A 27,374-nucleotide genomic window follows, 5' to 3' on the forward strand; every position below is an offset into this window, starting at 1 on the left:
ATTTGTGGATATTTTCTACATTTTCAAATACAAATACAAAGTGTACAGTGCTCAGTTTAAATTTATTTTTTATTACAAATATTTGCCCTATATAAAACAAAAGAAATAGTATTTATCAGTTCACTTAATACAAGTACTATAGTGCAATCTCTTTATCATGAAAGATGAATTTACAAATGTAGAATTTTGTGAAAAAAAACCCTACATTCAAAAATTAAAATGTAAAACTTTAGAGCCTACAAGTCCACTCAGTCATACTTCTTGTTAAGCGAATCACTCAAACAAGTTTGTTTACATTTGCAGGAAATAATGCTGTCTGCTTCTTGTTGACATCACCTGAAAGTGAGAACAGGCATTCACATGGCATAGTTGTAGCCAGCGTCACAAGATATTTATGTGCCAAATGCACTAAAGATTCATATGTCCCTTCATGCTTCAAACACCATTCCAGAGGACATGCGTCCATTCTGATGATGAGTTCTGCTCGATAACGATCCAAAGCAGTGCAGACCGATGCATGTTCATTTTCATCATCTGAGTCGGATACCACCCAGCAGAAGGCTTATTTTCTCTTTTGGTGGTTTGGGTTCTGTAGTTTTTGTATCAAAGTGCTGCTTTTTTAAGACTTCTGAAAGCATGCTCCACACCTCGTCCCTCTCAGATTTAGGAAGGCACTTCCGATTCTTAAACCTTGGGTCCAGTGCCGTCGCTATCTTTAGAAATCTCATATTGGTACCTTCTTTGCATTTTGTCAGATCTGCAGTGAAAGTGTTCTTAAAACAAACGTGCTGGGTCATCATCTGAGACTGCTAGAACATGAACTATATCGTAGAATTCAGGTAAAGCAGAGCATGAGACATACAATTCTCCCCCAAAGAGTTCACAAATGTAATTAACTGATTTTTTTTTTTAACAAGCGTCATCAGCATGGAAGCATGTCCTCTGGAATGGTGGCCAAAGCATTAAGGTGCATACGAATGTTTAGCGTATCTGGCATGTAAATACCTTGCAATGCCAGCTACAGTAGTGCCATGCGAATGCCTGTTCTCACTTTCAGGTGACATTGCAAATAATAAGCAGACAGCATTATGTCCCGTAAATACAAACAAACTTGTTAGTCTTCGTGATTGGCTGAATGAGAAGTAGGACTGAGTGGACTTGTAGGCTCTAAAGCAGGGGTGGCCAACCTGAGCCTGAGAAGGAGCCAGAATTTAACAATGTGCATTGCCAAAGAGACACAGTAACACATCAGCAGCCCCACATCAGCTCTCCCCACCCAGTGTTTCCCACCCACCAGCAGCACCGCCGATCAGCCCCTAACCCTCCATCCCTGCGCCTCCAACCCACCGAAATCAGCTGTTTTGTGGTGCACAGGAGGCTCGGGCCAGGGGGAGGAAGTGGAGCAAGGGTGCAGCAGACTCAGAGGAAGGGGTGGGGGCCTTAGGGGAAGGAGTGGAGTGGGGGTGGGGCCTGAGGCAGAGCCAGGGGTTGAGCAGTGAGCACCCGGCCGGCACATTGGAAAGTTGGCACCTCTAGCTCCAGCCCTGGAGTTGGCGCCTATGCAAGGAGCCGCATATTGAAGAGCTGCATGTGGCTCCGGAGCCACAGGTTGGCCACCCCTGCTCTTAAAGTTTTACATTGTTTTGTTTTCAAGTGCAGTTATGTAACAACAACAGCAAAAAATGTACATTTGTAAGTTGCACTTTCACGATAAAGATATTACACTACAGTACTTGTATGAGGTCAAATGAGAAATACTATTTCCTTTATCATTTTTAGAGTGCAAATATTAGTAATTGAAAATAATATAAAAAAGTGAGCTGGACACTGGACACTTTGTATTCTGTGTTGTAATTGAAATCTATATATTTGAAAATGTAGAAAAACATCCAAAAATATTTAATACATTTCCATTAGAATTCTATTGTTAACAGTGCAATTAAAACTGCGATTAATTGCAATTAATTTTTTTTAACTGCGATTAATTTTTGAGTTAATCGTATGAATTAACTGCGATTAATCGACAGCCCTAAAGATTTTACGTAAGTCCTCTGGTGAAGCGGCTTGCAGTTGAGCCACCATCTGTCAGCATTGAGCCGTGCCGCACTCAAGAGCAAAAGGAAAGTGGGAAGAAAATGTTCTTGAGTCCGACTTTGACCTTTCAGAATTCCATCTGTTCTGTTATGACCTTCCACACATCACTCTCTGATTCAACAATATCCTAATGTGAGCATATGAAAAAAACACAACTGCATCAAGTGAAATTGTGTAGCCAGTGTCAGAAATGAATCTGCTCCGTTTTGTCAGGCTCTGCTTATTTTCATTTTATGAAGGCTGAAATATAACTGTTAGTAGTAAACAATTCTTCCTATTCTAATAGGGAGCCTCAGTTCTTAAACTGATATTTGGTTGCCTTTGAAGAGGAGAAGGGGTGTGTGAAAGGAGGAAATTAATTTTGACACAGATAGTTATTTTTAGAATAAATTATTTTCATGGGTCCTCCCAAAGATACCTCAATAACATCCAGATCTTCCTCTAGCAACCCTGAACATGAATGGCCCTGCTTAAGATGTAGTTCCTGACAGTTTGACTGCTACTTCTAGTTACTACATACTGGTAAGCCTTGATTAGGTAGTGAAGTGAGCAAAGCCTGGGCTCTGATTGACCATACTCATTCACAAAGAGAAAGAACAGAGGTAATTTCCTGGGAATTGGGGAGGGGAAGTTTATTGCACTTTTAAACCCATTCTACCCTTGGATTAAAACAGGGAGGGCAAAATACAGCTCACAGACTTAAAACAGAGCCTGAATTTATCCTTGTATTACAAATGAGGACAGTCAGTCAAGGCTACAGATCCCAGAATGCTCTGTTCCATCCTGACCAACATCATAATCTGAAAAATGAGGCAGATGCAATATGATCCATTTTGTACAACTTGCTGGGCCCTCGTGAACCTGGCAAATTGCCAGTGTGGCCCTCATTGACTAGCATGGGCTACTTGGTTAGACTCATGGGAATGTTATCCTTTCACTTACTGTGTTAGGAAGAAATAAGCTAGTATGTACTAAAGTGCTTGTCTCAGCTGGCACTGGCTGCTCATATCTACTCACGATCACATATTACAAGCAAAATTGTTTTCAGTTATATTTGACCTACATTGAGGCTAACTTTCCTGCTCTGTATTATAAAAATATGAGAGTGCATAGATGCTTTTAATCTCCTTATTTTAGGGAAAAGATATTTTGAACATCACTATGGACACGTTCCTGAAGATCTGACTCCAATTTGTCAGTCTGCTCACACATTTCACAGTCCATCTGTTTTATTTTGATGATAGCTGTGCAAAGCACCAGAGAAATTCACTTCAGAGACACGCCTGTAGCTGATATTTATTTTGATACTTCTGGCGAGTTTCAACATTTTCCATCTTTCACTATATCCCAACATTGCCTTTAATTGCTTCTTGTCAGCAAATTTTCAAAGTTATCCCTCTTGGCTGTTCTCTCCCAGCTCCTTCATTATTTGACAACACTCCAGTCATGATATACTGCAGAAAGAGATATCAAAATGGGAAAGCAGTTGATGAAATTCAGAATAAAACAAAGTCAGGTAGGGCTATGATAGTACATGGCCAATGGCTAACTGAATAGTTTAAAAATCATCACAGAAAGAGGGTAAGAATATATCTCAAGAATGAATCTTTTCTCTGCGAAGACATCTCATTTTATATACAGCCCCAACAAAAGTACTCAACAATTTCACAAAGCTTCTCAAGTTTCAGTTAAAATCTTTGAACTGTTCAAATTCTATTATATGAAAGAGAACCACAAAAGGTCAAAAAACAACAAAAATATGTTCTCACAAGAACTGTCTCCACAGTACTGACACCCACCAAGCCTGGGGTAGAAAAAAGTTTCCTTAGAAATTATTGAAGATGCTCCAAGATACCAACACACACAGGTCCTGAGTGACTCAGCAACTATGTAACCATGTGTCTGACTAAGGATGCGAATAACCCCATTGACTTGTATTGTACTATCCACATGGTGAAAGTTAGGCACATGCCTTGCTGAATTAGGGTGACAGGTTGCTGCCTCCTTCATCTCTGTTAAAAGGGCATAGTCCAGAACAGAGCATTATTCCATCTTAACCAGAGTGGGCTTTGTTATTGCCTGGTAGAAGCCTCAGGTTTCAGCTGAAACCATGTGCTACATATGGGGAGGGGTTATGCTCACCTCCCTTGGACACACACGGGAAACCTTCAGGCTCCTGAGAGCTTGCCAACATAAACCCAGCACTGGAGCACACTAGCTGGAGTGGGAAATGTACAGTCTAGATGCAGATCAGTAAAACAAACATTTTTTTAAAATAGTTTATTTAGCTTATGGAGATTGTTGAAAGGAAATGCCTCTCCAGAAATTCTAACCTAGAAATGCTAGGAAAGCCAGTGTAGCCAGAGTTTCTAAGCATCTGTGAATCATCTTCATTTCCTTTGCTTTCAGCTTGTGATGAAAGCACCACTACAGTATTGGTCTGCCTCAAAAGAACAGCTCGGCAGCGATTGTGGCTGAAGAACTTCCCCCGCCCCCCAGACACCACAACCCAACCACCAACTGTTCAATGAGCTAAAACAGCACAGGGCTCATTGAGAAGGGATCAATCCAACCAATAACAGATCAGCATCTAGCATGGACAGCTTTCTAGCTAGCTAACTATGGCCCCCATCACAATAGCATCCAAGCACCTCCTGATCATAGGTTAATTTAACTACCCCTGTGAAATAGGGGAATATTACAACCCCCATTTTACAGAAAGGGAATTAAAGCACAGGATTTGTCCAAGGTTACACAAAGAAACTGACAGAACCAGGATCTGAACCCCATGTCTCCTGAATTCCAGCCCACTACCTGGGCTGAGAAGAATTTGGACTCAAGGGAGGGGCAAAGGGAAGAGAGGTCTACTTATCAACAATCAGCAGAACCCCTTTCTTTTCCACTGGGGTAAGGTGGTTAGGTCCAATGAAGGGAAGGAGATAAATACTGGGATGGAGGAATAGGGAATAAACTGGGGGGAAAGTTAAGGGTCCCAGTGCAGAGACACGGGGAAGGGAAAGTGGGGTATAGGGACAGGGTTAAGTTAGAGGAGGAGAATACAGAATTAAAATGACCATAGAAAGGGATTAAAACCAATGAGTAAATAGATTGGTATTGGTGAAACAAAAACAAAATACATAAACATTAATCCATCTCTGTTTTACCTAAACACATCTGATAACAAGTCTGGGTACAGCTTTATATAAATAAAGGCAAATGATAAACATTTTTAAATGAGAGTTTCAAAACATCTCATGCAACATCCTCTCTTTCACCCACTGCTGCGTGCATGCATGTTGTTTGTTTAGATTATAAACTCTTAAGGGCAATGTCCAGCACATTCTAGGGACAATGGACATTTGGTTACGTTATTTATAAATTCCAACCCCTCTCCAAATCCCTTCCTTGCCACAATGAAGGAAAAAGAAACCCAAAGTATCTCTGTCAAGGTTCCTTCCCCACTCTGAACTCGAGGGTACAGATGTGGGGACCAGCATGAAAACCTCCTAAGCTTACTTTTACCAGCTTAGGTTAAACCTTCCCCAAGGTACAAACTATTTTACCCTTTGCCCTTGGACTTCCACTGTCACCACCAAACATTTATCTGGGTTTATTTTTATTAGGAAAGCGTCGTTTGGAAACGTCTTTCCCCCCAAAATCCTCCCAACCCTTGCACCCCACTTCCTGGGGAAGGTTTGGTAAAAATCCTCACCAATTTGCATAGGTGACCACAGACCCAAACCCTTGGATCTTAGAACAATGAAAAAAGCATTCAATTCTTGAAAAGAAACATTTTAATAGAAGAAACAGTAAAAAGCATCACCTCTGTAAAATCAGGATGGTAAATACCTTACTGGGTAATTAGATTCAAAACATAGAGAATCCCTCTAGGCAAAACCTTAAGTTACAAAAAAGACACACAGACAGGAATAGTCATTCTATTCAGCACAGCTATTTTCTCAGCCATTTAAAGAAATCATAATCTAACGCATATCTAGCTAGATTACTTACTAAATTCTAAGATTCCATTCCTGTTCTGTCCCCGGCAAAAGCATCACACCGACAGACACAGACCCTTTGTTTTTCTTCCTCCTCCCAGCTTTTGAAAGTATCTTGTCTCCTCATTGGTCATTTTGGTCAGGCGCCAGCGAGGTTACCTTTAGCTTCTTAACCCTTTACAGATGAAAGGATTTTTCCTCTGGCCAGGAGGGATTTTAAAGGTGATTACCCTTCCCTTTATATTTATGACAGTCTCAGTAGCACATATCACATCTCTGTTGCCCCAGTTGCTGTGAAAAACAGAAGGATGGTCAGGCGCACTGACAAGACCAACCAAACACTGTTGGAGGCAGAATGTAACCTGCTTATATAGAGTGCTGGGCTCATCTTTGGATAGAACTGATTTTCCATAAACAGAAAAATCATATTTACAAATAAACTAAATTAAAAAAGCTATACAAACCAAGAAAAACAGAATTAGGATGTCAATGAGGTCAGTTCTCCCACAAGGCATCAATGCACAGCAATGGGAATCTGTTTGCTAGGGACGTCCACTTGGTCTATAGTGTAGTCACAGCCTGATTGTTTTCCAGCTAGGCTCTTTATAGCTGGTGCAGAGCTACCAAGTTATTGTATTTAGACAACCCCTGCCCCTAACGAGACATCTAGACAGCCTCCTAGTAATAGTTTGGGAGCCATCTTATTTTGGGGTCAACTGTACCTTTCTTTCAGCCCCAGGATTCTATAAATCTTTTGTTCCCCTGGGGAAAAGGCACACTGAAGGAAATGAAAAATGGGAGAATTCCCTCCTTCCTGGAGGTTTGTGTGGTGGAAGGGGGGAGAAAGGGGTTGTGGAGGATGATGAGAAAGAAGAAGGAGCAGCAGGGAGGAAAAGAGACAGACAGCAGAGGTTAGGGTATCTGTTTCTTCCAAAAGGACAATCATTCCATTTTTTTGCCTACATAACTGCATGAGCATCTCTCCTTCACCTCCCTTTCCCTTTCTCACTTCCAAGAAAGCCAAGGATTCAGTTGTGGTCAAGGAAACCCTTTAAGAGAGCATAAAAGGGAGAAAATACCTGGCTAGCCATAAAGAAAATACCCTCGTATCTTCACATGAAGCCAGATAGATTTCTTCCACAATTGCTAGAATTAAGTTTGCACATAAGTATAGTGAGCTGAGACCCAGAAGAGACTAGAGTACACAGTGTTTCTAACTTCTCTCCAACATCCCTGCTGCACTCCTGAGGATTTGTCTGCCCCATTTACTAGGTGGGAGGAGAGGGGCTCTCACCTCCTACTTGTAGAAGATCCATGCTGAGGGATACAAGTGGCAGCTAGAATTGTAGTAGATACTTCAATTCTAAGCACCATTCTGATTCCTCTAAGAACTAGCTCCTCATTTCTACTGAGAATTTCTTGCAATAAGACCTTCAAAGGCTCTTTCCTGTGGCACTAACTGGCACTGAGGTATTTAAATCCTTATCATACAGAGATTTCCAAACACCACATTACTCTCCCCAAACACAAGTACTATCACCACCATGGTTACAGGCACCTTGGAAAATACTGGTATGACCAGACTGGGGACCATGCCCTAAACTACATTCCTGCTGGTTTAAAGCTTGCAGCACACTGCATAATTTGATTGCCTTATTCCCTAAGCGTTGTCCCTTACACAGAATGTAGCCAACCTGTGATATTCACTGCTAGAGTCAAATACTGTGGCAGGATTTTGATGTTTTGAAATAAAGTCTACATTTTATTACCAACAATTAAAGCTATGCTTGTTAATTGAGGGCATGCCAAACCCCAAGATTCAGGGTCTAAAGTGACCACCACAGGATCAGGCAGAAATTCAACTCTTTCACCCCACTCTCAAAAACATCTGCTACCAGTCACAGCAATCGCAATAGGCCCATGCATTGGAAATCCTAGTTTTCCTATATAGTATTAAGGGTTGTCGTTCAGCAGCAAATGACTGGTGAAGTTACATGATTTGCTAAAGCATCTCCTTCCAGATTTGTAGCTCCTAAGAATGACACCACACTATAGCAACTTTTGGGAGTGGACAGGATGTTATTTATAATGGAAATATCCTCAGTTAAAGAATATCCTTTTACTGGAAAAAATCCAATTATTATACTTTGATGGTTTCCAGCATCTGGTAACGATACTTTCACCCTGGAAAGAAAATGCAACAAGTCTTCATGTACAATAAGCACCTTTATTGAGCATCTCACCATTCAATATAGATTCCATTTGACATCTTAAATTGCTGAATTATAATCCAGTTTAAATCCTTCATTAAAGAAAGACAAACTTCAATTTTGCTTGTATAAAAAAAAGTATTAAATCTGTGTGGTGTATGTTACTATTTAAAAAAAGCCAGTTCTGTAGTCAAATCATCACTACCTATAATGCTGATGTCACACAAATTTCAAAGCCAAAACCATTCTCTTTCCTATGGACGTATCTATGTAAAAGGAACGACAAAAGTCAGTTTGTTCTGAAGGCTGAACGGCTGGAAAAAGTATTTTCTATTTCTTAGTTTTACATAAGGTGAACATTCACAAAAGCTATTAAACAGCAAAATATTTTACATTTCAATCATGTAAAAAACTGAAATTTTAGACAAACAAGCTAAATTTTCAGAGTACTGTTTGCATACAATCTAAATACAGTAGCCTCAATACAGTCAAAGAGTTTCTTCTAGACATTCTGTATGCACACACAAAGTCGTAGGCCATGATCCTGCATGGAGTACCATGCAGAGCCCTGTGCCCGGGCAAAGCCCCAGTGATTTCAGTCAGACTCAGCCTGTGCAGTTCCCAGTGCAAGAACTGGGCCTTAGAGCCTACATCTTGGCTGCCCTAGGTTATTTAGTGCAGTTTTGGTTCAATGCTCAAGAACAGTTTTATATGTACAATTTATTACAAACCAATAGCCAGATTTAATTTTTTAAAAGAGGGTTGTTTATTGTCAAATCTGTGCTCAGGAAGAAAAAAATTCTGAATTGTAATACCCCTAATCTCATTTAAAGAAATAAATCTTCCTATGAGGGAGCCTGTCTTACTTTATAAAGATGCCTGCATAGAAGTTTTTGCAACCTTATTTAGATATTTAACACTAACTGCCACTCAAGCCAATAAACGTTGCCTAGTCTACAGTATCACCAGTGATGTTCTGCTGTAAAGAAAGGGAGCTACCCTGCTAACAGGCACACTTAAGCAGAATAGTTGGTTGAGCTGGCACTCAAGGGTAAGCTTGCAGAATCATTTTTAAAAAGCTTAAGCCAACACGAGAGGATAAGTTTCTCAATGGTACCCGACAGAAAGATGAAATGGTATTTTAGACAGGATCTAAAAGACTAGTTACAAAAATTAAGCCTTCAGCAGCATGGGAAGGCAGAAATTTCTAGGAAAGAAAAAAAAAAAGTCAGCTTTTCAGTTATTTCCTCTTTTTGCAAAATAGTTTTTAGTCAGCAAGAGTTTCATCACTGTATTACAAAACACAGCATTGCTCTCTTCCCATTGTGAACATTTTATGTTTTTTAGCAGCAGACAGAGTAAAGCATTTTCTATGAAAGCTAGGAAAGGAGTTCGGCTTGCAGCAGATTTTAGTTTATGCTTAAACACAACTGTCATCGCCACAAAAGAGCCCCGAATGTGGAAAGCAATCCTTTAAAACAGGACCACAGAAGTTAGTAGAGCAGGAAGCCCGTAAACAATGAGGAAATAGCAGATGTCACCGACTGGCAAGGGTGAACGGGGTTGAGTAAAGAGATGAGAAATTAGGCCTTTGTAGAACTCCCACGTAATTCTGAGTTCTGATTTGAAATGTGTAATGATCAAAATGTTTTAAAAGCCAAAGTAGATTTCTTATAGCAAAGATCTCCCCTAAGGACACAAGCAGCTTTTAGTAAGGCTGATAAAACTACATTATTAAAAAAAGTCTGGTCTGTTTTGTGAAATAAATTCTTCTATTTCTTCTTAAACTAAATTATGTCAGAAAGGCACCCCTGTTAAACTAACAAATCTACTGCCATCACTGTTCATATCCAAGCCCCATCTTCCTCTTGTTTTTCAATATACATGAACACATAGCTGGATCTTCTAGCTACATTTCTTCTCCATTAGCTACAACTCAATGGAGAAAACTATTCAGCCTGCACACTGATTACCAAGGTCTTACTTTAGGAAAAGTCTAGTTGTGGGGTAAGCATATACACGTGAAGGCAGATTTCAAATAAGTTAATCGTGTTACTAACTGGTAGTGGAATTTTCCACAATTTTTAAACTTGGGATAGGATACAGACACACAGCTTGGACCCAGAAAAGAAATATGCCTCTGTCAATCAGCACTGTGTTCTGGAAGTTCCTATAGCAAGAAAACAAAGCACTTCCCCCCTCCAACTGCTATTTTTTCTGACGAGTACTTAAATAAGCCATCAAAGGTAGGTAGGACAAACGTTTCAATCTTCCTTCCCCTCACATGCTTTCAGCTTTTTACAAGTTCAAGATATGTTACTTTCTAAATAAATGCCTTAACATTAAAATGAGACAGCTAATCACTCACGAATACTCTGGCAATGGGGAAAAAGCGCTAGTAATGGTATGTATACACAAGGGCACAAGATGTGTAGGTAGTAACAGGCTTTTTCAAACTTTCAGGTGGGAGACAACAAGAAAATTAAAAGGTAATGAAGATCTATAGCAGAATACTCTCATAATTGGCACCTGTGTGTTTCTTGCTGGTGGCAGCCACTTTCTTTGCAAAGTGACATTTGTGACACCAGCAGGGCAGCATGCAACATACACTAGTTTTCAAATGGTTTCACATCAGAGAAATGTAATTGCCAGGAGCACTGGAGGAGTTATTTTCCAGTAACATTGCCCCCAACAGCAAGGAAGTTCAGATGGTTTAATGCTTTACTTTCCTACACAGACTGTACAGAACAAGAGGGTTGAAAATTCTCTAAGTCCTTTATGCGCCAAGGGGAGTATGTTCACACCAAGTCAGAAGATGGGATTTTTAAGTGTTTGAACAAGTCTTTTTTTAAAAAAGGGAAAAATGTGTGAATTTAGCGATTATGAAAGGTGCTGAATCAACAGACCTAGACACCAAAGTTTTCCATTTATCAGCACACCACGCAGCATAGGCAGCTGTATGCAATGCAAGCTTCTCCACAGTGCTCATCGATGTGCCAGGACAATCTGGAGGGACCAGCTGCAGTGACCAGGGTTTTAATTTGCTGGTCTCTCTGCTGGAACTGCCAACTAGGTTCTTACTGTCAAATGTGGTGGTAAATTTTGCGATATGGATACTTGTCCAGTAAGATCTGAATCGTTATTAATCGGCTCGTTTTAGAGACGTCACCAATCAGGCAGATAGGTGGTGACCGTTTGGTTGTTACCTTCCCACAGCTGTTGAATTAAAATAAATTTTGTTTAACAGTGTTATTTACAAAGACATAAGGGGGGAAAAAAACAAAACAAAAAACTAGTAGGTGGATTCCAGTTTGGATTTGGAAAACTGGAAATAATTAAAACATTTGTCATCTGTACGAACTAAAAATTAAAAAGCCAGAAAGCTGGAGAGCATGTAGGTATACGTGCAAGTTTAATTTCTCAACAGTGGTGTTGTGGGTGGAAGAAATAGTCATCACATAAGACTATGCCATGAACTCCCCCACTCCACCTTTCCTATTTGAAAAAATTAAAATTTTTAAAATTGAAATACTAGTCCAAATCTCCATTTTTAGGAGAGATGCTGCTGTTCAAATAGCCACCTACTCAGTCGGCTGGCAAAAAGCAGCACATAAAAGGACAACCACTACCATCAGTGGAGGATTTTTGAGCGTGCAGCATCTCTTCCCCCCTAGGCAGAAGGGGACCAACACAGTTTTAGTACCAGCATCATTGCATGTCACATTTGACAGCTATTCCAGTTGTTTGGAAACCTCTGAGATTCCCTAGGAGCGAACACAGAAATGCTAGGGGATAGCATTCAGCTGGTAATCTGTATGTTTACATATAGCTATTTTTAAATTCTTAAACAATTCCTTGCAAAACAGGTGCAAAATTTAGTTATTTTCTTTGCCACAGTTCTAAGGATAAGGGCATTGAAACATGTAGACTGAAAATTCCTATATGCACATGGCACATAATATAAATGAGCAGGAATCCAGAGTGAAGGATTGCAACCACATGCAGAAAGATGTGCTATCCAATGTACACATATGTATATATTAAGAAGTGTTTTAAGATCCTATGTTGCACTCAAGATTCTGCAATTTTAATGAAGCTAAGCCACTGACAAAGTAAGAAATGGATATTGTCCAAGATTTACAACAAAAAAACAAAGGAAACCCCCAGCAAGATAAACATCCAGGAAGATCTTACACTGAAGGAAAGAATTTCTGAGAAGACTTTACAGTTGTCGGACTTTTCTTTCAGTGCTTGTAATATTGACATCCAGTTTGTCTACTTTTCCGGTTAGCCGGTCAAGAATGTCATCCTGCTCATCAATTTCTGTCTGCAGACCCAGAGCCAGGTTTTTCAGACGGCCAAGCCCAGAAGTCATGTCATCTGCCAATGGAGAGAGAGGGAGTATGAAGGTTCAAAACAGCAGGAATTACAAGATATAGGTGCCATTTAAATGGGTGCTGTCAAAATTCCTCCCATTTCCCCCAAAACCTTAAATTAAACCAAGTGTCAGTGAAAGCTGCTTAACGATCCCCCTACAATATTTGCAATACAAATGTTATAACACTGGCAGTGCATTAGTACCAGAAAAGTGACTAATCAGTTTTCGTTGCTCAAAGTGAGTACATTGCAAACAAAAAGACACAATAAATGGTGAAAACTAAATTTGATCTTGATAAACTAAGGTATTTGTCGGGTCTAAAATATATTTAGACATGTTAACTTTCTCCCTTTACTTTAAGGATGGATATATATTTTTTCTTGCCTCTGTACATTTGACACCCTAACATGAGCAGTCTCTCAACACAGTTTGTTCTTTAAACTGATATTTATTATCAAGAAAGATCAAAATACACAGGCGTAAAAATGGTTAATTCTATAAAGCTCCAATCCTTGCAATACACCCCCTTTCTGTACACGGATTTTTAGAGCATTTCCTTCCATAAGGTACAAGTTTGTTTAATGTGGATGAACAGGTTTACTTGTTCCTATATCCTAGAATGTGTTCTTTGAAGTAGTTAGCTGCAGAAAAGAAGTTTACTGCACAATTGGCTGGCAATGTTTTGGAAACGAACAAGTTCAGAATGGAGTGGGAGTAGAACAGTTGTTATATCTATCGTAACAGTTATGGCTCAGCATCCTGATTCTTCACGTATTTGTTTTCTTCCATATCACTCTTTCCAGGTCAGACAGAGCAGACAAGAGGCATACAGAGGCATTTTATATAGAATAAAACAGATTACGATTGTACTTTCTTCAGAAGTACTAACATATGCAGAAAGAGGAAAAAATCCACACCTTAAGGATTTAATTCCTTCCAATTTTTTCCATTTTCTTCAGAACTTTAAGCTCATTAAAATAAAGTTTTAAGCATTTGTTTACGAAGGCTTCAGAATCCAAACTGATGCACTACTGACATTCACATAAACCAAACATACTATGCAAAATAAATGGTACATTCTACATTACAGGAGACTATGCTATTCATATTTTTGATATTTAAATGCTAAAATGGGTATTTCCTTACTGGTATTATCATCAGTAATACCCAGCTAATGTGCTTTTTCAGCATAGCTGGATGATCCTGCTTGACCCTGTTCCATCCATTTGAAAAGATGTTGCATAGGAATGTCTGCACAGCAACTGGTTAAACATGCAGCAGATATTATTTTGATGTAGTCAAAGGCAAGATATTTAAATTACGCAAAGTGGCAATTGGTATCAGGTTAAAAAGTTTTGGGATAACTGTGGTGTGGTTTTCTTTAAAAAATAAATTGTTCAGCAGTTCAGTAACCAAAACATCTTTGAATAATTGTTTTTGTCTCAGTGGAGTCCAATATTGAAACAAAAGCCATAGGAGCACAGAGAAAAGAAAATACTGAGACCCAGCAGGGATACCCCATTGCAGATGTTAGTTTCCATACAGATTTATATTATTGCAATAATCTTAGCCAGTTTCAATCTATAGCTGGTTTTACATTAAAAGCATTTTTAACTCAGATCTATTACTAAACTGTGTCTTCTGTCCTACAACAGTCCGCCATCTGGTTAAAATCCATTTTGGACAAGAAGTGGACTACTAAATTCATGGTATGTGTGAAACATGATGGGACTTAATCATGAAGACTGGCCTAAAGCATGTAGCAGATCTACCAGGCGGAAGCTTTTGAAACAGAAACTGCATACACAGAGGAGCTTTTATAACCAAAGGTCTGTGTATGAACTAAACGCAAAGTTTTAAGGACACAGCTAGTTGGGAACAGACTGCTCTGAATTCTCTCAGGCTATAAATAGCAAGATATGGAAATCATGTTAAGTCACATAGCTTCAATTTCTAACTCACCTAAGTTGCTGTCAATTTTCTGGTGGTAAGCTCGGAGATGTTGATTCTTTGGATAAACATCGGGTTGGACAGAAGATTCTGAATTGGTTCCACTGAAATCGTAGTCTGTTAACAACGTAAGACATTTTTAGTCCTCATAAACAAACGAATGATTCAGAACTATTAAGAATTGCTCTAGCTAACTGACAGCTGACTTTCTGTCATCTGACTCTTGTAAAGTTACCTACTACAGGACAGGCCCAACAAAGAAAATAACAGAACGCCACTAGCCATCACCTTCAGCCCCCAACTAAAACCTCTCCAACGCATCATCAAGGATCTACAACCTATCCCGAAAGACGACCCATCACTCTCACAGATCTTGGGAGACAGACCAGTCCTTGCTTACAGAAAGCCCCCCAACCTGAAGCAAATACTCACCAACAACCACACACCACACAACAAAAACACTAACCCAGGAACCTGTCCTTGTAACAAAGCCCATTGCCAACTGTGTCCACATGTCTATTCAGAGGACACCATCATAGGGCCTAATCACATCAGCCACACTATCAGAGACTCGTTCACCTGCACATCTACCAATGTGATATATGCCATCATGTGCCAGCAATGCCCCTCTGCCATGTACATTGGTCAAACTGGACAGTCTCTACGTAAAAGAAAAAATGGACACAAATCAGACGTCAAGAATTATAACATTCAAAAACCAGTCGGAGAACACTTCAATCTCTTTGGTCACTCGATTACAGACCTAAAAATGGCAATTCTTCAACAAAAGAACTTCAAAAACAGACGCCAACGAGAGACTGCTGAATTGGAATTAATTTGCAAACTGGACACAATTAACTTAGGCTTGAATAAAGACTGGGAGTGGAGGTGTCATTACACAAAGTAAAACTATTTCCCCATGTTTATTCCCCTTCCCCCCCCGCCCCTCACTCGTTCTTGTCAACTGCTGGAAATGGCCCAGCTTGATTATCACTACAAAAGGCTGCTTCCCCCCCCGCAGCCGGTAATAGCTCACCTTACCTGGTTTCAGAGTAGCAGCCGTGTTAGTTTGTATTCGCAAAAAGAAAAGGAGTACTTGTGGCACCTTAGAGACTAACAAATTTATCTGAGTATAAGCTTTTGTGAGCTACAGCTCACTTCATCGGATGCCTTACCTGATCACTCTCGTTAAAGTGTGTATGGTAACACCCATTGTTTCATGTTCTCTGTGTATTTATAATTTCCCCACTCTTTTCTACTGCATGCATCCGATGAAGTGACCTGTTGCTCACGAAAGCTTATGCTCAAATAAATTTGTTAGTCTCTAAGGTGCCACAAGTCCTCCTTTTTTAAAGTCATGTGTGTTGCTTTCTGTAGTTCTGCTACTTAGCTGGGAAAAAAACTGGGCCAAAGCCACGAAAGCCAAACAGTGCCCCTTATGGGCAAGTCATAAGGAAGCTCTTGTGCCTTCTAGTGGTCAGCTTCCATATGTTGCCTGTAGAGATCTATTTAGACCTTTTAACACAAGAAATTTCAAATTTTGTGTTTCTTTTCAATTAATTGAAAAGCTTCTAGCCTTCTTGTTGTAAATTAATGGTTTGCTCTCTAATCTGTCGGCAGACAAACAATACAGAGCCAGAAGTATCATTTTTGCACCCTATGTGACAGGGTAAATGCGAAGTGGTGAAATTAACCATTTAAGTGCCAAACACCAAGCTCACACAATTATACTCAATTGTTACATTTTCAGCATGCATTAGATTAGTAAGGTACAGTGTTGCTTTATTTATAGATCTATTTCAAAGACAACAGTATTTTCTAACCCTCACAAATATAAATGAAGACTAGTTATAAAATGGGCCCTTATTTAAAGCAGGCTATGGCCATTCAGCACCAACCAACATTAGCTGAAGTTTGCTTAATACAAAAGCTAGGGAAAGAACAAAAGCCTACATGCTATTTTGTATGAATAAGACATGTCTCCTGGACCAGGGTTAGCTACATCTATATTGATAAGGGAGTCAGCCATGTTTGAAAGCAGTAGAAACACATGGTTCAAATGTGCTCCTTCTGAACCATTTTTAATCATTTGACATACACAGGATATGGCTATACTTGAAAACATTAGGTAGGTTCTTGTACACTGCTTAGGTTGCAACTGCATGAGGAAGGAAAGGTGCTGAATCTTGCAAGCCTCTTTATTGTTAGTGTCTATATGTGATGATACTCTTTCCAGGAAGGCTAAACAGACACAGCTCTAAGCTATGTAAAGTACACCCAAAGTGACGGGCAACATCAAATAAATTAACAAACCAGAATTATGCAGCTTCCTTAAATTTGGATGACTCTCCTGGTACCTTGATTCCTGTTCTTTACTAAAGACCATGGCTTCTTTTAATCTGGTGAGAGAGAAAAAAAATAGAGAAAATATTCTTGGTGCCCATTGGTTGAATTCTGTAACGACTGAATAGGATTAGGCTCCAAATTCCTTTAAGGATAGCGAATTGCTTCTTACTTAGAACCAGTTCCCCTTCTCTTGACATTCATTTTTAATCTTACAGGGCTCAATCATGCTCCCACTGAAGTCACCAGCAAAATTCTTATAAACTTCTGTGGGAACAGAATCAAGCCCCCAGTCTTTACCAGTAGAGGCACTCGCCAAGACATATAGCCAAATACCGTACAGTAACCTGCCCTCTCCCCTGAAACAACAATACACATACAATGTTGCCGTGTTATTCACACATTGCTGCACTGAAGGTGAATGTCACATGGTTCTGCTCTAAGAAGTCAGTTTGCTTAACTTTTGTTTGTTTTTATTCAGAGTTGTTAGTAAATTGGAAAGAGAAAGAGTATAAGACCACAGGATAAATAGGAGGGAGTTTTTCAGTATGCTTGATTATGGCAGGGGTCCAGCTCTGGATTTCCTAATTTTTTTTTTTAAAGCTGGTACACAAATTTACAAGGATGTACAGCTACAAACCTCTACACAGTTCTCATTAAACTATCTAGATAATATGAAATTATTCTTACCACAAGTACCAAAGAAAGAAAAATTTTAGCAAAAGCATCAGAGAAGAAAATAGTCCCCATCTTGCAAGTTTACAACATACAATTGAAAGAACCTGCTTTCCCATTACAAGTCACTGAAAAATTGGAACATTTCAGAATAAAAGTTATTCAATTTTAGACCAGTCATATTTAATGTAGTTTCTTACCATCCTGTGATACTGATTTTCTCTCGAGATCACGAAAAACACTTAGCTCACATTCAGCGCTTTTGTCTTCAAATGCTTTGAATATTCAACGTCCTTATTACCCCATGAAATATAGCTGCACATACCAGTACAAACTCACAGCAATATAATTTCCACGACTAAGGCTTAAAAACATTCTTCCAAATTTTGAAATCAAGTTAGAAAATTAAAGATTTAGCTGCCTTTAACATATAACCAACTAGTTATTTTGCAAATATTTTTTGCAATATTTGACTGATTGACCATTTAAGTATCAAAAGACTTTTCATGTTGAGTGGGCAGAAACGCATGCTGGTTTGATCAAAATTCCAGAGGCTTATATTTATTAGTATAGAGTACTGAAATATGTGCTAGGGGATCACAATACAGATGAAATACTTGGTCCTTGACCTGAGGAGCTTACAAACTAAAGCCTCAACGCTGCAGTCTGGTCTGTGCTGACTCTAGTGGTTATGCAGACTCAAGAGCAGAATTGGGGTTCAATATCAGACACAGCACAACAGAGTAGAAGTCAGTAAGATGACCATTACTCAGGCTAGTACACAGCATGGAATAAAGGAGAATGGAGGTTATGTTATTTAAACTAAAACGTGTTGGCTATTTCTAAATTGTGTAAGTAGAAGATTTTAAGAAGGGATCGGAATAGAGAAGGGGATAGTGGCCTTGCAGACCATCTCAAGAAAGCTATTCCAGCCATAGGGGTGGCATGATGGAGTAGTGTTCTTTTTGTCTACATCCTGCAGTGCATGGGATCAGTTTGCAAGACTTCTCTGCTAAGAGGCAGGTCTCCCTGCCAACCATAGATGACTCGTGCCTCCCCATACTGGGGGAGCAGTGGGGGCACAACTGAAAGAGGAGGACACATGACCACCCCACATGTCTCCTCTGCCCAGTGCCCCCCCCCCCACCGCATGTTACATATGGGGCTGCTGGGGGCAGGTGCAGTGGGAGAATAGAGCCCTTCTCCCTCCTCTGCAAGCCAATCTAGGGCAATGGCAATTGTGAAAAAGGATTAATAAAACCCGACATGCCCCACCTATGCGTCGCCTCTGCTGCCAACTCCAACTGACCACTACCACTCTTAAAATTCTCTTTCTACTCACCTGCTGTTTCCTTGGTACTCAGGGACTCCATTCTGCTCAGGCTTGGTCTCTGGAGGTTTCGATTTGAAGTAGTTTACAAAACCACCGAAGACACTCTTAATGCTGTTTATGTGTCTTTGACTAATCTTTAAATCCTGGTCCATTTTATCCACCATTCGTTCAGTGCGCTTTAGTGCCTCACCCTGACGTACAAGTTCCTAAAGGGAAATTAACAGAAAAATGGAAGTTAGTCAAGTCAAGGGATAGACTGTGATGTCAATGGTTTTAACATTTAGGAATAAGATTTCAAAAGCTGCATTTCCTCTTTTCAGTCTGTAGTGGGCTGTGTTTTATGGATAATTATATAGAATTGCTATACGACTCCTTAGCATAAGAAAGATCCTCTTTGTTTATCGTACATGCATTTGAAATGTCACAGCTTTAAGATATTGCTCTTACTCAGGAGATCCAGTTAGATGGAAACAGGAAGCCAGAATACTGAATCCTTCCAGAAATTTGAGTTAAGCCCTCCTTGCTTACATATGTCTAGACTACTGGACAAGTTATATTCACCCCTCTCCATGACATGCTACTTCCAATATTTTGAAACCTTATCTTTTTTCCTCTAATTTATATTATATATGTGGAAATTTTATATAAAATTTCAATTTCCTGGCCCATCAATAACTCTTAAACACCGCTTTTTGACTACTACTATATACCACAGATTTGCGAAGTACATGTAGATTTAACAAGTTTATTTGAGCATAAGCTTTCGTGAGCTACAGAAATAGCAGAGTAGCAGCCACCTTAGTCTGTATCTGCAAAAAGAAAAGGAGCACTTGTGGCACCTTAGAGACTAACAAATCTATTTGAGCATAAGCTTTCATGAGCTACAGCTCACTTCATCAGATGCATGCAGTAGAAAACACAGTGGGGAGATTTTATATACACAGAGAACATTAAACAATGGTGTTACCATACACACTGTAACAAGAGTGATCAGGTAAGGTGAGCTATTACCAGCAGGAGAGCAGAGGAAGGAAGGGGGACAGATGGACCTTTTTTAGTGATAATCAAGGTGGGCTATTTCCAGCAGTTGACAAGAGCGTGTGAGGAACAGTGGGGTGGGAGGAAATAAACATGGGGAAATAGTTTTACTTTGTGTAATGACACATCCACTCCCAGTCTCTATTCAAGCTTAAGTTAATTGTTTCCAGTTTGCAAATTAATTCCAATTCAGCAGTCTCTCCTTGATGTCTGTTTTTGAAGTTTTTTTGTTGAAGAATTGCCACTTTTAGGTCTGTAATTGAGTGACCAAAGAGATGGAAGTGTTCTCCGACTGGTTTTTGAATGTTATAATTCTTGACGTCTATTTCCCCATGTTTATTCCCCCTGCCACTGTTCCTCACACGCTCTTGTCAACTGCTGGAAATGGCCCACCTTGATCATCACTACAAAAGGTCCCCTCTGCCCCCTGCTGGTAATAGCTCACCTTACCTGATCACTCTTGTTACAGTGTGTATGGTAACACCCATTGTTTCATATTCTCTGTGTATATAAAATCTCCCCACTGTGTTTTCCACTACGTGCATCCGATGAAGTGAGCTGTAGCTCATGAAAGCTTATGCTCAAATAAATTTGTTAGTCTGTAAGGTGCCACAAGTACTCCTTTTCTTTTTGCAGATACAGACTAACATAGTTGTTACTCTGAAACATGTAGATTTAAGAAGCTATTTTGTTCTCATTCTACCTGCAGAATTTTCATTAATGTCAATGGGAGATTTTCAAAAGAATCAAGGATAAATATAGTGTAAGTTTTCTTACATTTTAAACCCATTGTTCTCCAGGCTCTAACTTTCCTTTATGTATTTGTTATTTATTATTTTTTTATGCTAGTGCCTAGAGGCCTCAGCTCACCTTGAGGCCCACTGCACAAGGCACTATTTGAAGTCCCTGAAGAGTTTACAGTCTAAAAGAGACAGACAAAGGGTGGATGGAAAACAGAGGCACAAAAAGAAGTGACTTGGGCAAGGTCACACAGCAGATCACTGGCAGAGCCAAGAACAGAACAGAGCTCTCCTAGGTATCAGCCTAGTGTTATATCCATTAGACCATGCGCTGCCTCATACCACACTTAATTATGCATGCAGCAATTTCTAATGTGGAAGATGAAAGTGACAAACAGAAATGGTTCAGATTTGAACCACTGTACCTGCTAATACAAATGTTTGTAAATCTTTACCCTGCAGTTGTAAGCAGTAATCAAACCAGCACCTTGCTAAGCTCTCTGGCCCTCCACCCAAAGGGACTGCTTCTTACTGCTTCATGAAAATGGAGAAGCAGAATTAGTTTCACTTTCCTATTCCTTATTACAAGCTCAGTAGAAAAGTGGAAATAAGATTCCTTATTAATTTAATTTTGTATTCAGCATTAGATGCATGCAAACAAAAGTGACAAGAACTTGACAATTACATTTCAGGGTGGTGGCAATTGTGAAAAAGGATGATTAAAAGCTTTCAGGAAGAGGAGGAGAACCAATAAAAGAGAAAGCAAAAAATGCAGAGAGGGCAACAGGCATGCTTGAACAAAAAAGCGCCTCTTTCTCCCTGAGGTATTTCTAAGGCGTCTAGCCCTGTGGCACTAAAATCAATAACTGCCAACTCCAGCTCAAGGCAACTGTAGCCTTCATTAGCTCTACAGTTCTTAATAAGAAATGCCAACTTCCTGCCACCTATTGTGAACAAGATCTAGAAACTTGTTAGAGTCACCATTTTTATCAGGTCTTAACACCTTTATCTGCCCTTGCTAAGGTATGTTACATTTTACCATGGAAGTATAGAGATGAAAAGAGATTACCAATGCAGAATCAACACAAGTGAGGCAAGTAATGCTGTCAGAATTATTTCAGTTCCACATTTTCACTAACAAAGAGTATCATTCTCACATGAATAGTCTGCACTAGGTCATTCAGAAAGCATCCACTGATAGAAAAATGTTAGTGCTATTTTCTTATAAGAGTCTTTTCTGCATTAACTGATTCCTACAGCCTATAGTTTTAAAATTCTAAAGCACACAGGTATGCAGTTTAAGACATTGAAATATCAAAGATACACAGCCAGAATCCATCTGCTTGCAGTTGCATTAATGAAAAATAGAACTGCTGTCCATATTCTTTCCTAGATTTACTGAATTTTAGATAAGCAGTCTTGCAGTCTCTCTTTTTACTTTATGTTTCCCCACTCAAGCAACCAGTTCTGTGCCATTCAGATTCTACCATTAACACTAAATCAGGCCTACACTGCAAATTTCTTTTGGATTTTCAGGAACAGACCAAACTGTTTTGTGATAAGGGTTGGATTTTTCCTTCCACTATTAGAGAACATTTATTACCACTTCTCAAAGTGCGTATATTGAAGAGTTTACTATCTAAATCAAGTTACTCATGAAAGTTATTATAGACAATTATATGACTTGTGTCTATGCATTCCCTCAGAATTATATACGCAAACCAATTACTACCATTTGAGCAAACATCCTCCCTCAACAGATGATGCAGCCCAGAAGACCAAATTAGTGACTCTAGATACATTTGTAATAGGTCTCATCATCACCTATTCTGAAACATCCCCATCAGACTAAGGGAAATGATTAACAGAGATGAGCCTAAACACATTGGATAGTGTGCTATATTAATTGCAGGCCACAATTTAATAGGAAAAAGAAGGTCTATCAGACTTTACACAGTTAGAACAATCATTTTCATTTGTGGAGCAGAACAACAATTGTGGTAACAGAATACCTACACAGGCTTTGCTAATTTTTAATTGGCATTTTTATCAAAATACAGTTACACATCAGACTAATGTTATCAGAGTCTTAATCAGACCCTATAAAGGAAAGGTTTATTGCGAGAACTCAGATACGCTCTCCTCAAGACTTTAAAGCAGCCAAGGAAGCTGCAACTTGGATTTAAAAACAAACAAAAACAAATTAACTAACAGCTTCATTGCCAGTATCACCTCCCAGCCCCTGCAACAATGAACAGTTTCTACAGACTACCAAGATAAACTAATAGGAGTGTTTGATAAAAGACCTCTAAAAGTTTTCACTTTAAACCCCCTGAAATACAGTTTATAAAGCAGTTCACCATGACAGCATGCAAAATATCAGCAGGCACTTCTGGTTAAGGCTTTTTAGGGTATTGAACTAGATTTTTTTCCTGGTTTCAGGTGTTTTTGAAGTCTGTGTAGACAACTCAGACATTTAATAAGACCAGTAGGCCAATATGGACCTTTTTTATATGATTAGTTAAAAACTGAAGGCACTCAGCATGAAAATATTATCACAATCAAACTTGTCTCCTGATCATGCACTCATTTAGCCTCATGCTACTCTACTGAGGAAGGTTACACACAGGCTTAAATGTTTACAAGATCTGGGCCTTACCGATCTCTTTATGTTTAGTGTTAACATTGCTGAGTCAGTTTAATAATGTGACTAAATAAACCAAAAAGGCACTTTCGTAAAGTTTTGATTATATCTTGAAAAAAATCAATATTACTGTCATTAAGAACTTACCTCTGATGTGGCTACTCCAATTTGCTCAGATTCATAAATGAGGGAAAGAGATCTATTAGTGCTGTCCTCTGTGGCCTGAGCCCGCCTCAGAACTTCCTGCTGAAGATACCTCTGTTTATTTGTAGCCTCCCTATGTTGCCTGTCAGTAGGGTCATCAAAGATATCATTTCCATTGTTCCACTTGACTGGCTTCAAACCTTCATCATCATCATCATCATCATCAAAGGGATTATAGTTTTTTGTGTAAGATGACATAATGCCAGTGTGTGTTTTCTCCCTTTGCTATAGGGTGAGTGAAACTAGAGAAAAGTGAGGTTGGAGTCACACTGGCATTCCCAGGGCCTACAGCAATTGTTCAGAGGGATTGAACCTCAACAGAATGAAAAATCTTTACCTGTAAAGGAAACAGTTTTTATTTATCTTTAGAACACTGAGTTAAGAAAAATTGTTCACTAAGGTATAAAAATATAAGCTGTGATATGAACCACAGAAGATACATAAGGGAGAGAGGAGCAAATACATTTTTATATCTGGGTGGGAAACTGCATCTTGGTATTTCCGTTCTTTCCCCCCCTATAACAAACTCTGCATCTGGGACACAATGGATCTCTCCATTGCACGGTAAAACTCATCTGTGCAGGCAACTGCAAATTCTCAAGGGCTAGTTCAAGACTGTGGAACAGACTCCCACAGGATCTACAAGCCATCACAGATCGCACTACCTTCTGTTTCAAGCGTCACAGGTACTTATTTAACGTTGCTTTTGCTAATACTGACTCACAGCACAGCGTAGGTATCATTTATCAAACAAAACATTACACTGCACATTTAATTTTCCCCTGGGAAAGAGGATGAGAGAAAGAATGAGCCACACTTGACAAATATTAGTCACGTTGCTCAACGCATTACTACAGGGTGCTCGGATACTATGGTGAGGAGGCAGTATAGGAACCTGTAGGGAACAGACTCAACAAATCACTGTAGATTTAACTCTCCTTTGCGAGGAGGGGGAGGGCGGGGAAAGGAGTCAGCATTCCCCTTCGACAATCATTCAAGTAACTCCAGACACAAAGCTACTGCAGTTGCCCGGGCATCCACCCCTCGTTTTAATGGATACCACGAGACACCTAAAGCCCCCCCCCCCCGCCGCCCATATGGAGCCTCCTGCTCTCTAGCCCTTCTCCTCCCGGACCTGCCGCACGGCAGCTTCTCCTCGGGACCTTCTCCTCGGCAGCTTCCCGGTCGCGGCCCAGATCCCCCGCGCTGCGGCGCCGCGGGCCGCTCTCAGCCATGACGCCGCAGGGGGACACACTCCTCAGGCACGGGCCGCCCCCGGGGGGTGGGTGTATCCTCGCCCCGCGCTGCTCGGCACCGGGCCTGAGCGGGGGGGGTGGAGGGCTGAGCCCCGGACGGACGCGGCGGGGTCCCCCCGCCCCCGTCGCCCATCGGGGGAGCCCCACGCCCCTTCCGTCTCCGAGACGCCCCCACTCCTGCCGCTCCGCGGAGCCGGGACACCGGCCCTCGCAGGGGCCCTGGGACCCCCTGGCCTCGCTCCCGCGCTGAGGGGCCGGGGCCGGAGCCGCGCGCGCGCGCCAGCCCCCACTCACCAGCTGCCGCCCGCCAGCGACCCCGACGCCCGCCTGAGCGGTGCCAACACCCGCCGGGCTCCTCCACCCCGTGACGACTGGCTTAAACCATCGCTGCCCCTTGCGCAGGGGAAGCGGCTGGGAGAAACTATCATGACTCGCTGTTGAGGGGGGGTGTGTGTATGTGTATGTGACGGGGAAGCGGGCGGCTATGGAACCTTCAGGCCGGGGCTAGGATAATCCATTTCCAGCACTCGAGTGGGGGGTATAGTTTGAGAGTTGGGATAATCCATTGCCCGTGAGAGGATGGGAAACCAGCCCGGAAGTGAAGTCAACGTAGGCGCCGCCATATGTGTTACCTGATTGGAGCCCGGCGCTCCCGCGGGAAGTGGGGGATGCTCGCGAGAGGAGTGGTGAGGGAGTGGATAACATCGTAGGGTACGCCCCGCCCTACCCTGCGGCGCGCCCGCAACATGTCGGCCCCGGCGGCGGCGGCGGCGGCTCCTGCCGCGTCTGCCGGGCGGGGAAGCGGCTCCGGCTCCTCGCGGGGCTTTTACTTCAACACGGTGCTGTCGCTGTCCCGCTCGCTGGCCGTGCAGAGACCCGCTCCCCTGGAGAAGGTAACGGGGTCGCCTTTGCGCCTCCCATCCCTCTGGGGGCGGCAGGTGTCCTGCCGGTGGGGCGCCAGGGCGTGTCCCGTATGTGAGCGGTACGTCATGTCTGTGGGGTAGCGTGTGCCCCGTGTGGGGGGCCCGTGTCCTGCGTGGAGCGCGCTGCGCGCCCTGTGGTAGGTGTTTCATGCCTGGGGGCGTCCTACGTGTGGGGGACGTGCGTCGTGTGAGGCAGCGGGTGTGTCATGCCTGGGGGTGGAGCCCGTGTGTCGCGGAGTGTCAAGGTTTATGTGTGTGGACGCTGGATCTATGCGTGATGTTTGTGTGGCTCACCTGTAGGGAAACCAAGCTAAGAGCTTGACTGACATTGGTTTCAGGTTATGAACGTTGATGAATGTTCAAGAAGATTTTAAAAATATCCCGGTGGTTTTGTTCTTGAAGAACAGTTGTCCTAACAACCTGCTGAGAGAAAGTTTTCCCCAGGTACCTAAGGAACCTAGTTTTTTAGGGGGAATTAGTAGAACAATAATTAGGTCTGTTTTTATGGTATGTATAAGAATCAAGTTCTTTTCGCCTGTGTCACGTCAAGTTAAAGCAACACTCTTTGTTTAGGTTTCAGAGTAGCAGCCATGTTAGGAAATGCAGTGGATCTAATTTACCTAGATTTCAGTAAGGCGTTTGATACCGTGCCATATGGGGAATTATTAGTTAAATTGGAAAAGATGGGGATCAATTTGGAAATTGAAAGGTGGATAAGGAATTGGTTAAAGGGGAGAGACTACAACGGGTCATACTGAAAGGTGAACTGTCAGGCTGGAGGGAGGTTACCAGTGGAGTTCCTCAAGGATCAGTTTTGGGACCAATTTATTCTTTTTATTACTGACCTCAGCACAAAAAGTGGGAGTGTGCTAATAAAGTTTGCGGATGATACAAAGCTGGGAGTTATTGCCAATTTAGAGAAGGACCGGAATATCATACAGGAGGATCTGGATGACCTTGTAAACTGGAGTAATAGTAATAGGATGAAATTTAATAGTGAGAAGTGTAAGGTTATGCATTTATGGATTAATAACCAGAATTTTAGTCATAAACTGGGGACGTATCAATTAGAAGTAATGGTGGAGGAGAAGCACCTTGGAGTATTGGTTGATCATAGGATGACTATGAGCTGCCAGTGTGATGTGGCCGTGAAAAAAGCTAATGCGGTCTTGGGATGCATCAGGCGAGGTATTTCCAATAGAGATAAGGAGGTTTTAGTACCGTTATACATGGCACTGGTGAGACCTCATCTGGAATACTGTGTGCAGTTCTGGTCTCCCATGTTTAAGAAGGATGAATTCAAACTGGAACAGGTACAGAGAAGGGCTACTAGGATGATCCGAGGAATGGAAAACTTGTCTTATGAAAGGAGACTCACGGAGCTTGGCTTGTTTAGCCTAACTAAAAGAAGGTTAAGGGGAGAGATGATTGCTCTCTATAAATATATCCGAGGGGTAAATACCGGAGAGGGAGAGGAATTATTTAAGCTCAGTACCAATGTGGACACAAAAACAAATGGATATAAACTGGTCATTGGGAAGTTTAGACTTGAAATTAGATGAAGGTTTCTAACCATCAGAGGAGTGAA

At 41.1% G+C, this 27,374-nt stretch overlaps 2 protein-coding genes across 11 annotated transcripts in view; one reads left to right on the forward strand and one right to left on the reverse strand.

Annotated features, from left to right (window-relative positions):
* Positions 1–3,378: 3,378 nt before the first annotated feature.
* SNAP29 (synaptosome associated protein 29) lies at positions 3,379–25,831 on the reverse strand. Of its 5 annotated transcripts, XR_012155020.2 has the most exons (8): positions 25,158–25,285; positions 23,551–23,944; positions 18,991–19,187; positions 16,944–17,029; positions 14,643–14,747; positions 12,497–12,682; positions 6,106–6,383; positions 3,379–3,548 (listed from the first exon to the last, which is right to left on the reverse strand). XR_012155020.2 is itself a non-coding variant. In XM_073312511.2 (7 exons), exons 2-6 carry the CDS (start codon positions 23,803–23,805, stop codon positions 12,525–12,527), a joined length of 801 nt encoding a protein of 266 aa, XP_073168612.1. In that variant the 5' UTR covers positions 23,806–23,944; positions 25,158–25,283; the 3' UTR covers positions 3,379–3,548; positions 12,497–12,524. The 5 variants fall into 5 exon arrangements, 4 of the variants coding, with proteins under 4 accessions (XP_073168612.1, XP_073168613.1, XP_073168611.1 ...); XM_073312511.2 differs by lacking the exon at positions 6,106–6,383 and having other exon boundaries at positions 25,158–25,283; XM_073312512.2 differs by lacking the exons at positions 3,379–3,548; positions 6,106–6,383; positions 25,158–25,285 and adding an exon at positions 25,496–25,831 and having other exon boundaries at positions 8,300–12,682.
* The window catches only part of PI4KA (phosphatidylinositol 4-kinase alpha), a 101,199-nt gene continuing 99,385 nt past the window's right edge, over positions 25,561–27,374 (forward strand). Inside the window, exon 1 of one of the 6 annotated variants that reach the window (XM_073312507.2) lies at positions 25,561–25,756. In XM_073312507.2, the coding sequence (XP_073168608.2) occupies positions 25,610–25,756 (147 nt within the window). In that variant the 5' untranslated portion in view covers positions 25,561–25,609. The other 5 variants (XM_073312503.2, XM_073312502.2, XM_073312505.2 and 2 more) reach the window with 5 other exon arrangements.

This window comes from Lepidochelys kempii, chromosome 15 (assembly GCF_965140285.1).
Source record: "Lepidochelys kempii isolate rLepKem1 chromosome 15, rLepKem1.hap1, whole genome shotgun sequence".
NCBI lineage: Eukaryota > Metazoa > Chordata > Testudines > Cheloniidae > Lepidochelys > Lepidochelys kempii.